The 12,586-nt window shown below is 41.2% G+C and overlaps 1 protein-coding gene across 1 annotated transcript in view; it reads left to right on the top strand.

Moving 5' to 3' along the window:
* FAM91A1 (family with sequence similarity 91 member A1) overlaps positions 1-12,586 on the top strand; it is a 217,413-nt gene that overhangs the window by 159,504 nt on the left and 45,323 nt on the right. The window contains exons 19-20 of the mRNA XM_078686797.1: positions 336-408; positions 5,593-5,745. Of these exons, the coding sequence (XP_078542923.1) occupies positions 336-408; positions 5,593-5,745 (226 nt within the window). The remainder of the gene's footprint in view (positions 1-335; positions 409-5,592; positions 5,746-12,586) is intronic.

Below are 12,586 nucleotides of genomic sequence, written 5' to 3'. Positions count from 1 at the left end.
TGGCATATAATTAGTTGTGTATGTCACACATTTGCAGCACAAGTAGGGCACAAACTACTCTTATTTACTGCTATAATGTGTACATCTTTTATGAATCAAGGCATTATATGTACTATGGGAATTTTGTATCTGTGATGGGCGTGAATCTATGTGAAAGCGCATAGTTGTGAAGCAGCCAACCTATATGTTTAACTTTTTAGCCCTCCTGAAACTGCTATACTTGATATTTTCAGTTCATTAAATACATGATCTAGCAAAATTCATTTTGGTTCACACAAAGAAAGTATAACCCAGAATCGTTCCATAAATCTATGTTTTTCTTTTTTTACATTTAGGGACATGGCTTGTATGGCATGGGGGAAACCGTTTATGTTCCTTTTCCGTTTGATGAAGCAGAACTTCAAGGAGGTAGATATGTTTTTAATTATGTCCCTCATAAAACAGTATTCTTCCAACATTTAAGGGTGTGATCACATAGTGTATTTTCGGTAAAATGAAAAAGAAAACTTGTCAACTATTTTGTATATCAGCCATTCTTTGTTTTTTGTGTGGAATATGTTGGTATATATTTTGTATGTGTACGATCATCAACTTAAAAAAATACACTAGTCATCCTAGTTCATAATTAAACAGTTTCCCTTATTTTGAGGTTTTTGATCAATGTAGATTTGCAGTATGACAGTGGTGCACAGTTTTATCTTTTGACAAATGAAGAAGAATGTTTGCAGTTCGGTTTGTGTGGGTTGCCAGTTCCCCGCTTGTTTGGACCCGCATAGATCGCTTGCTGCTGTCGGAGTGTACCAGCTGTCTGTTGGCTCCCTGCACATGGGGTGATAGGCAGTGGAAACTTCCCTGGATTTCGCTACTTTCACCATTGGCACAGTGCACAAACACACAGACATTTTCGGTCACAGACTGAGAACATCTCAGCTCAAAGCAGACACCATAATTTTTTTTATTTTTTATCAGTGATCAATATTTAGTGCCAGTCGTTTGACAAACAGAGCTGCAAGTGCTTACAGTTATATTACATGTGTATCACAATCCAATATATATATCTTATGTTCATACATATTTATCGTGAAAATAGAACAATTGAAATACAACTTAACCCCCCCCCCCCCCACCCCCCCATGTTCTGCACTACAGGTAACACAGTAACAGTATTGTCCAACATAACATTTTCCTAAGCAACATTGGGCGACCTTTTTGCTAAGTAGGTACATCTTTGATATTAGTACTTTATCCTAGACACGTCTCGTCCATGCCACGAAGTCCATTTGTGGTACAGTACAATTTGCAACATCTGACCCACTACGTTTACGCCTTCCGTGCTATAAATTCTTCTAACAGCATGTTCCATTCTAAGGAAATAGGCTTTTTCCGCTACCCTCGCGTTTCCTCTCTCTGTAACTCTAGCTTTCCGCCCTGCCCAACCTTGCTACCTCGCTCTGGCAGTCCAACACTAGAGGTGGCGTTCTCGCTTTCCAGCGTCTAGTGATTGTACGCTTTGCCAGCAATAGTGCCAAGTTGATGAAACGGCCCGTGGGGTTGCCACTTCTGCTTTTTTATCCCTAATCCTAGTATGGAGTATGCAACCGAGTATTCTCGTAGGCTGGGCATCAGTTCCGAGAGTGTTTCGTGTACCCTTCTCCAATAATCTTGCAGTCTCGCACAAGACCAAAGCATGTGTATTAAGTCTGCGTCTTGTCCCTGACATCTGGGGCAACTGTCAGATGCACCTGGAAACATTTGGTGTAATCTATGGGGAGTTGCGTACACTCTGTGTACTATCATTAGTTGAATGAATTTAAATTTCGCATTGCGCGACACTTTCCTAGGATATTCTACAATAGTGTTCCATTCTTTTTCTGTAAATTCCCTTTTAAAGTCCCTATTCCATCTTTCGCTAAGAGACTGTAGTGGTTTCCCAGCCTGTGTCCTGATCCCGTGATACAGCCAACGTGTCAAGTGGCCCCCACTCCCCATTAGATATTGCATATGCACTAAAGCGTGTGTCGGGGGTTCAGTTCCTTGTGGTGCCCAGGTGTTTTTTATATATCGTATTATGTTAGCATGCAACGGACACCAGAATAACTTTGACTTTCACAAATGATGTCCTCTTGATGCGTCTGCCCGAAGACTACTGCAAATTATAAACCCAACATTACCCAGGGAATATCAATATTTTGTTGTATATTTACACACAGTCTCATACTATATTAGGCAAATAGCTTGATGGCTTCAACTGTTTACAGGGCCACAATTATCATCAATCTGCTCTAACTTTAACAATAGCCAAACTAACTAGACCAAAGCTGCAAATTACTGACATACTTTTCCATATAAGCTTGACTCACTATCTACATATTTTCTTTAACCACCAAACTCCTAGTTTACTGAGCTACCCGCTGAGTAGAGTGTTGTCAACCTCAAGTACAGCTAGGTTCAGTTTATCCCTTCACTTACATTCACTGTTACTAATGGTAATTAGGTGGACTTTGCTGATCTGGTTTGTTTGTAGTTATGAGCAGATCGCTTTAAGTGGACCAAGACGTGATGATCTCCCTGGTCCAGTCCTCCGTTTATTTAACTTTATGTGATGAATAGACTATTCTTAATACAGACAGGTAGGCTACTAAGAAGGTAGGACAGCACTTGTATAATATTGAAATACAGAAATGTGACCTATGAACATTTGCCTCCTTTTATCATATTCCAGTGAAATTTGCAATTAATTTATTTGATGACTTGAATAGTGATCACCATAATCTCTTGATTCATAGATTTTTTCTTTCCTTTTGCTTACTTTGGTTCTTGATGTTCTGTTTAAGTTGATGATGGAAGATAGTCTCAGTGGGGGGACTTCAATTTATGGGACAGCTTTGCTTCCCTGACGTTTACTCTGTTTCAGTCATTAAATTGCCTAAGCACAATAAAAAGCATAGCCTGTGTTGCCTGTAGTAGATAAAATAAATTGGATCAATATTATGCTGAGAACTTGTGTTGGATATATTATGTTGCCATCAACTTCCATCTTACCTGTTTTATTAAAATGAAGCGCAAATATTGAAACTCTGTGAGCATAGCAATCTTAGAAATCTCAAGCATGATACAGTTTTACTTTTGCGAGTGTAGAAACTTACAAAGGTCTCTCATTCGTTAGATCCTGACATAATCACTGACGTTTATCATGAGATATTAGAAAGCATTCCTGGCATCTTGACTTACAAGATACATAGGAGTTTCAAAATAGGTAGTAAATCCAACAGATGGCTTGCATCTAACACAAGAATGGGCAAATCTCAACAGCGTAAATATCAGCATGCTGACAGAAGAACAATTCATAGGCTAGTTTAACAGTCTTGCAGGAAAATAAAAAGGACTACAAAAAACAAATAGTGCACATAGCATCTCTTCACTGCAAATATTGTGACCGGTAGGAAGAGTCTCAGATGCATTTTCAAGACATATTCTTGATATATCTGATTGATGTCACAATGTAGATTCTGAAAGTGTTGTAAAAAGATTTTACACTTTTTTGCCACCAAAGGCAATAATATTGCAAATAAAAGTTTCGATCACAAAAGGATGGATAAAAGAGACCATATCAAGTTGTATTTCAAAGTAATGGTGTCTTCTAACTGAGAACTGTTTTAATTTAAATCGGTTTCTATAGATAATGCCATAGAAATATTAAAATCATTATGAATCTGCGAAGGCGGCCTGAGCCCATCAGTAATTGTAAAGCAATGCGTGACTACCTCTTTTAGTTCTGGCTCCAGTCAAGATTCCCTTTTACAGGCCTAGATTAACTCCCCTGTAACAGGGGAGTTATTAGATCAAACCTATTTGTGATGTGCTTTTCTTATAGTCCCGGAAAAACTGCGGTAATTATTCATCTACATAAGTTCATGGAGCCCATTCTGTAGTTGGAAAATCTCCATATGGTTTCATGCCCTATCAAAACACTGTAAATAGATTGCTAGATGTACAAAAAGTCCATCTACTCTATCATTGGCAAGGGTGTACATCATTGACGAGGGCATAACGTCCTTGCATTTCTGTAGGTGGCCATCAATAGCCTAAACTCTCCCATTACCTTATTAAGGCTGGTACACACTCAACTGCTAGCTCTAGACCTGTAAAATGCCTTTGGCTCATTAAGTTGACAATATTTATTCCAGGTGCTTAGGACGTTTGCTTTAGGAAGAAGCGTGTGTCTGCAAAGAGGCTTGTCAGGGCTGTCCTGGGAATAGACACTGCTGTTTGCTCTTGCAGTTGAACCCTTTACTGTCAAGATGAGAAGACTGGGACAGCAGTGGGACATTCCCCTGATTGGGGGGGGAGGCTCTACACACAGTGTCGCTGTGCACAGATTAATTACATTAATTCATCAAGGATGTGAGAAGCTTATATAGCTTATGCAGCACAATATTATAGCTTATGTCTATTGCAGCTACCTAACACAATTTTGGAAAAGTGTTGAGTTGGGCAGCAGCTGTGCCAAGTCTTGCTTTTTTGCTACCAACTCTGGGCTGGTCCAGAATATGATAGGCTCAAGTAGCGATGTAATTAGATGATGGCAAACCACCTTCCACCACTGATGATATTTTCTGACTTTTACAACCCTATTTATGATTTTCAAGGGGTGTATTAGTGGTTTGCGACTGGAATTTGAGTTACAAACCATTCTCAGATATCCAAAGGTGGAGGGATACCTGGTTTGTAAAGGGGAAAGCTAATGTCGGGATGGAGGTCTGCTGAACTGCATTCAGAGCCAATCACAGAGGGTCTCAAATAGCAAAATGCCTTGTCATTATTTGTTAGGCATACCTTAAAAATGCCTTTTTGAGACGCCATAGACTTTTTTAATTTGTTATGTGACCTGTTAGTATATAGGTTGCATCTCAAATTTCATTTTCATTTGCACATAGTTGCTTTACAAATTGCGAATGGGAATAGTACATCATGCCTTTTAAGATAATCTTAAAAAAAATTATCTTTAAGATAATTAGTGTTCGTGTGTTTTTTATTCCTCTTAACCTTTCAGGTCTACCTGATTTTGAGGGGTACATTAGTATTACAACGTTGTTTTATGGGTGTTTTGTCCTATGCCATGTGCCAACAGAGAATATATTATTCATATCAACATAGTCTGCATTCATACTGCATATGCTTTATTGAACTCTGCAGATACTAAATTGAAAATAAGTGACACTAAGCAGGATTGTGCAACATAAGCCATGGATTGCCAGTTGCAGACCAGGGTTATAGTATATTTACAAAAGCTTAGTTTAAATACAATTTGTGTATAAGCAGATAATTTATATAGTTTATAGTGGTCTGGTCAATCTGTCCTTGATCGAACACCCATCCCTTGAATTGTACGCCTCTGCAGTAGGAAGGAGTTATTTGCTCAGATGTTTCCATGTCCAACATCTAACCAAACGCCCTTCCTTTAAAAAATAGTACTTCCTCAGACGCTTCCAACTTATTTTCAAAAAATGTGTAAGTTTATTTCTTGTGTGGAAAATTTCAAGTCCGTACAGAATGGTTACCTTATCTAAACATCTTACGTTTGCAATTCAGATTTTTCTAACTTGAATATGGGTGTTCACCAAGCTTTGAGACGATTACAAGAGAAAATAGACTTAAAACATTTTTGTGGCTACATCACCATGCTGAATTCATACAGCCGACATGTTTACCACCGGAAACTAAGTGACGCGTCAGATGAAAAAGGTCAGTGTACAGTTGAATTTTAAGTCACAAAATATTTTTTTCATGTATAACTTGTTTTTCCAGCAGGAATGCCTTGTGGTAGCCCTACAAGAAATAAAGAACAATAACCCCCTGCATATTAAGGTGTTAAAGATAATATAGAACCCTGTTTATTTCTTGCTCTAATTGCTTAGTTCCTACTTTAACTATTTTAGTATAGATTCAAGTAACTAATGAGATGTGCCATTGGTAGAGGAGTTGGCATAACGGCTGGAGCGGGCGACCTCAAATATGGGGAACCGAAATAGACCATTGGCAAGGATGCGCAACATCCTGAGACTCTTAGCAAAATTACTTAATCTCTCTGTTCCTAACAAAAAAAAATTAATGTGTCCTCATGTAATGCAACCTGTGCTCGTGTAAAGCGTTCTAATACCCTATACCTTCGGGTCAAGTTCACGTTATATAAAACTCCGTAAAAAACAAACAAATGCATCATCATAATCTGCAGCTTTATACACAAATAACGTCTCATACCTTTTATTCTAAAAGAGTATGGGAAGCACAGCTACCACTTCTATGTTTGAGTAATACGGCAAAGTTGAAACAGTGTATAAACATTTTTATTGCAATGAAACATTGTCCGTGTTATAATTTGTAGACATCAACATTAATTGTTCTAGAAATGTCTCTCAAAATACTATATATGGTGTTGCAGCATGCTCTTTATTTACATTCATCAGTGTTTGTTGAAACATGTAAACGTCACGATAAATGCTATGTGCAGTCCCTTTCTTCATGGGATTATTGCTTGATTCTCCCTACTTTTTGGACCTAGACTTGGGCATATTCATTTTCCCCCAGCCCTCTTTTGCTTTTATGTTAGTTATTTGCCCTACAGTGTCCCTTTGTTAATAGGCTATAGCTGAGCTTGCTCATGTATCTGTTGGGGTGTATTTGAAGTTGACCCCTGTTCATGTTAAAAGAGGTCCCTGTCAGGTATGTTTCACTTGTTAAAGTAGGCCTGTAATGAATTCACTCAGGAGCTTGTATAACGCGGCTACTCACCCGTATGAGTCTCAAGGTGCTGTGGGGTTGCTGGTCACACTGGATGGAGGATCATTTGAAGAGGCAGGTCTTGAGGTTGGCCTTGAATTGGGTCAGTGACGCAAATTGCCTGAGGTGGAGGGGCAGGGTGTTCCAGGTCTTGGCGTGAGGTAGGAGAATGAACTTTCTCCAGTTCTGGTCTCGTGGATCCTGGGGACGGAGGCTAGAGTGAGTTGGGTGGAGCGGAGTTGTCTGGCGGGTATGTGGAATGCGAGGCAGTGGTTTACGTATGCTGGCTCTTTGTCGTGTAGAGCTTTGTAGGCGTGAGTTAGGAGCTTGAAGGTGATCCTCTGAATGGCTGGGAGCCAATGTTAATTTCCCTTGGTTTGCACTGCCAGCTTTTTGCAGGGTCTGCTTTCACTTGATATGCATGGTTCACATTCGCCAAGAATGTTCAGTTCTCCAGCATTTGGCCTTTCATATATTGTCCTGCTGGATGCATTCCCCAGCAACCAGCTGGGAATCCCCAGTAACTTTAATTAGCTGTAAAACGTGTTAAAATGCCCACAGGCCTCAACAACAGTGTCTCCTTGTTTGAAAACCACGCAAACCTCAGACAATTAGGTGGAAGTGCTAAGCTCTCCTACTGCCCATAGAGGCCACCACAGCTCAGATATCTACTACTTTCTATTTGTGTGTGAGAGAGTCCCTGAATAGAGCTCTACTTTGAGTTCTCGGTGGCCTTATCCTATTATGTTTCTAGTCTACCCTGGAACTAAATCGGCCTTATTTTCATCTTTCAGAGTATTGTAAGTTGTTTTTAGGGTACTTTTACAGGAAAGCTCTGCTTTCAGGGCTTGGGAGTCCTCTCCTCTGTCACCAAATATCCTCATGACTGACCGGGAAGAAAAAGTCTTTTCAATCTTGCTCTAACTGTGGATAGAAAAAGATCTATATTGAAGACCCACATGAGCATTGTGTTTATTGCCTTCATTTATTTCACAAGGCTTCATGCTGCAACATTTGTAAAACCTTTCCTGATAAGACTGATAGATAGGGAGGTGAGGTTGGCACTGGAGAAAAAGAAATCTCCTCCTTCGGGGGATGCCCCATGTATGGGGATGATTCTGTTAGCAGTGCTCCACCAAGCACTTCCACCAACGCAGCACTAAACCGGAAACTGATTTCCAGAGCAGGACGTAAAATCCAGTAGTCGCATCCTCACATGAAAAAAATGGTGTTTCCTCAGGAAAACACTCCAGGGAGGACTAACAGCCTGTGCAAAAAACTGTATGTAAAGCTAACCCCCTTGAAAAACGCACAGTCGTTGATGGTCACATCAATGACATTACCATTGTTAGTTATGGGACAAGCCTCATCAACAACCTTAAAGAGGTAATCATAAAAGACCTGGCCCTAGTTTATTATGATGACTCTTTTGCCAGCAAGATCATCACTGACTCTGACACAGACAAGAACCACCCCATTGATGTCTCTTTTTCAGCCGTCAACGATCTCATAGACTGTTACTCCATCTTTCACAATCAATGGCAAACCCTGGAATGACACATTTGAAGACTACCTCATCCGTGACAGATTTTTCAGCATAAGTTACTTTTCACCTATAAAAGTAAAGGCAAGGCTACCCACCCAGATTCTGCTCTCTGAGCTTAAGACAGATCTCAATGACCAGGACGCATCGAAGACTGCCTCCAGTACAATGAAAGTGGATGAATTTGAGGGAAAGGCCCTAGATGAAGAGGAAGCCTACCAGGAGTATGAGTATCAGCCTTAGACCTTCGTAGCTGACAACCCATCTTATGGACCACTTCATGACTATAAGGAACAAGAGCACATGCAAGTGGCTGTTGCATTTTTTTCCAACTTTGTAGCTATAGGAAGCTGACTTTTTATGTAGTGTATCTAACTGAGATACCCTATGTAGAAAGTCCAGAGGTCCCTTATTGGCTTACAGGGGATAAATTAATAATCCCAAATGTTTTTTTTGTGGTAGTGTAAGCAAGAAGTTTAGGCTTATTAGAGGGTAGTGTTAAGAATTTATTGAACACGCAGAGTTAATAAATGAGACACACACTCGAGAAGAAACTCAAGACCAATTTAGAAAAATATATTTTTATATCATGTTAGACTCCAAGATTATCAGAATCGGGTAAGTACTTTAGACGTTATCAAATTTTACAGTAAAAACAGTAGAAAATGAGAGCTGTCTGATTTGAGGTATGAGCCTCGAACATGTCAATGTTATCCTATGGGAGAAACATTCACTGCATAGACACACTTACAGGACTGCTCTTCTCGACTTAAGGTAAGATGGGGCGCTGACGGTCCAAGAAAGCTCCAAGAGTTCAAGTTTACCTGCCCTGGGGTGTCCAGGTGCAGAGGTGCTTTACGCGGTGGTAGCCTCGAACACTACTCGTTATGGGCCAATGGGAAAAATACCTGTAAGAAAAAGGCTGCAAGGGAGACCAGTCAGGCAGAACCCAAGGGGGGTCTCAACTCCTGAAGTCTGAGCTCCTGAGGGTCTCAGGACCACATAAACACTGTCTGTTTTCATGAGCCAGGCTGGGGAACTTCGTTGCAGAGGTATTTTGTCCAGCAGGTCGGTGAGTTAGTCTCTTTCAGTTCTCGGTGTTCCTGCAGAAGAGGGAAAAGAAACACATCCGGGCCACTGTCAGTGTAGAGCTGGCCTCTGTCAGAGTCCCTTGAAGTGCAGGTAAATTTTGCTAGCAGGTGTGTTCAAATGGAACACAAACAAGCCTTGGTACTTGCAACTGGCTCCGGTACCTAGGGTATTGGCCAAGGGTGGCCCCTGGCATCTCTAAACTTGGCAACGGGTTGGATCTGACCTCCTGGAGCTCCCTCTGTGGGCCTGGGGTATGACAGAACAGTGTACCAGGTAGGTGCAGTCCGTACCTGCTTGTGCAGGGGAGTAGCTCTTCCACTTCAAGGGAGATGTTGCTGGGTCGAGGAAGTGCTGGGCAGACCTCAAATTGTTTGGGGAGGTTGTTCTGCTTCTTGATGAGTCGGTGTCGGTGATTGTCTTGAGAGCAGCAGTCAGGCAGTGTTTTGCGCCAGCTTCGATGCTGGTCCACAGGTCTCATGTCTTCAGCTCTTCTTTGTCCTTCTTCTTTCAGGGCAGACAAAAATCTGAGTTCCTTGTGTCATGGGACCACCTAAATGCTAAATGTAGGGGTGTTAAGGGGAGTGAAAGGTAGTAGCCAATGGGCTACTTACCCCTGGGGTCACTACACCCCCTATATGACCACCTCATGTATGGAGTGGGACTAACCCTGTCCCAGAGTTCCTAATTCCACCAAAAACAAGATGGTGGAACCCTTCTTTCATTGAGCACATCAAGTAGCCCACCTTTGCGGTGTGACTAACCTAGTGGTACAAAAAACCTGCTTGCTTAGCTAATTTTCCGCCTGTTCTGGTGCCAAATGATCCTCAGGGCAGGGGATGGCATTTCCTTCGTCTGGGGAAGGTGGCAGCATGCCTAAGGTTGTAGGGGCTTTGAAGGCCTGGCCTTGATATCACTAACCATCCTGCTGGAGGAGGTGTGAACACATTCCTATGGAGCAGGCAGTGTTACTGGTCTCAGAGAGTATAGGCTCATGTGCAGGGGATCAAAAACTTGTCTGTGGGGGTACGCGGGACGAGACCAGTCAGCCAGCACACTCGATACTGGTAGGTTTTTGAGGGGGTATCTCTAAGGATCGCTCTGGGTGCATGTCATTATAAATCTAGTACTGGCAACAGTACAGATGTATTAAGACCATGTGTTTAATACCTAACATCCGAGGTTTCAGTAAAGCCATCATGTAGCTGGGTAACTCTTATTGACCAGTGTTCAGTACATATGCTTAAAATGGCTTTCCTATTCACTTGTACCATCTAGTGATTGAACTATACAGCCCAGGGGCAGATATGCACTCCCACTTAATAGGATGCGCCCTGCCTTAGGGCTACAGGGTCTGCTGTAGGAATTACTTGCATATATCACATGCATTGACTTTTGTATGGCACACAGTGAGTGTGCCATGTCGTGTTTTCACTCATGCTTTTCACCATGACACGCAGCCTGCAATGGCAACCTACATAGGGTGACCAAATGTCCCAGATTTGTCCGGACAGTCCAGTTTTTTCATTGACTGTACCAGCGTCCCGACACTTATTACAAAAACAAAGAATGCCCCAGTTTTAAGAGAGGGTTGGGTGAACACGCATATTGACCACTGTTCTGTGAAGGCTCATGTTTACACCGGTCCTATCATGACACCAGGGACAGAGTCTCCTACTGTGCTGCCTGACTTAATTCAGGCAGCATATCAGGATTTAATGGGGGGTGAATCAACTCCTGCAGAGCACCCAAGGCCAAAATCACAACACAATATAGTTAGGATGACATTTCACTCATTTAAAACCAGAGAAATTCATCCGTTCTAGTTAGCTGAGGTAATTGTAACTTGCGCCCCTGCAGTGCACTGCTTATGACCTCACATATTACATCACTCATGACATGGTCAGTGACATCACTGATGACATCTCAAATGACATCACTGATGACATCATCCAGTGACTGTGAGTGTTTTTTAAAAAAGTTTATGAGTGTTAAATATATATACCAAGGTGTTTTGGTGAATCAGTGGGTGTATGAGGGACTGTATGGATGACTCAGTGGGTGCGTGGCTGTGTAAGTGAGGGATTAGGTGTCTCTGTGAATGTATGGGTATGTGACTGCTTGTGTGAATGTGTGTATCTGTCAGTTGATGTCTAAGTGGGTGTATGAGTGTCTTAGTGGGCGCGTGAATGGCTGTATAGATGATTGATTGGTTGTCTGACTACTTCTATGGTTGTCTGGGTTTGTGGGTGAGGAGGTGTGTGTGACTGCTTTTATGGATCTGTGAGTGGGTGAGTCATTGGCTTTATGGGGTACTGTTACGTGTGTGAGGAGTTGTATCGGTGAATGAGTGTCTGTATGGTGTCGGTGATTGAGTGCACGGATCAGTATGGGTGAGTAACTGAATATGTGAAAGGCAGTATACGTGAGTGAAGGGACATATGAGTGACTGCGTGAGTGAGTATATATATATATGTGTATATATATATATATATATATATATATATATATGTATATGTATATACATATATATGTGTATATATATATATATATATATATGTATATGTATATACATATATATATATATATATATATATATATATATATATATATATATATATATATATATATATATATATATATATGCATGCTTCTGTCAGTGACTATATCTGAGTGAGTATGTGTTACTATTTGTATGAGTAAGTAAGTGGGTGAGTGTTTAACTGTTTGGGTGAGTAAGTGGATGTATGATTGACTGTATGGGTGTGTCTAGGTGTGTGAGTAGTCCCATGGGTGACTCACTCAGTGTGTGAACGCCTGTATGGTTGTATGAGTGGATATGTTAATGGCTGTATTAGTGAGTGAGTGGGTCTATGAGTGGCAGTATGGGTGAGCGAGTGGATGTGTGTATCGATCAATGAATAAGTGAGTGGGTGTGTAAGTACTGGTATGGCTCTGAATGGGTTTGTGAATGGTTGTGTGGGAGTGGCAGTGGGTGTATAAAAGATTCTATAGGGGTGTGATTGGATGCGTCAGAGATGCTGTGGGTGATGTCTGTCATTTGAGATATCATCAGTGATATCACAGACAATGTCATGAGTGATGTAATATGTGAGGTCATAAGCAGTGCATTATGGGGCGTGAGTTATAGTTAGCTTAACGGCTGAATTTATC

Source organism: Lissotriton helveticus, chromosome 4_1 (genome assembly GCF_964261635.1).
Source record: "Lissotriton helveticus chromosome 4_1, aLisHel1.1, whole genome shotgun sequence".
Taxonomy (NCBI): domain Eukaryota; kingdom Metazoa; phylum Chordata; class Amphibia; order Caudata; family Salamandridae; genus Lissotriton; species Lissotriton helveticus.
This window is presented reverse-complemented; position numbering and strand designations above follow the sequence as displayed.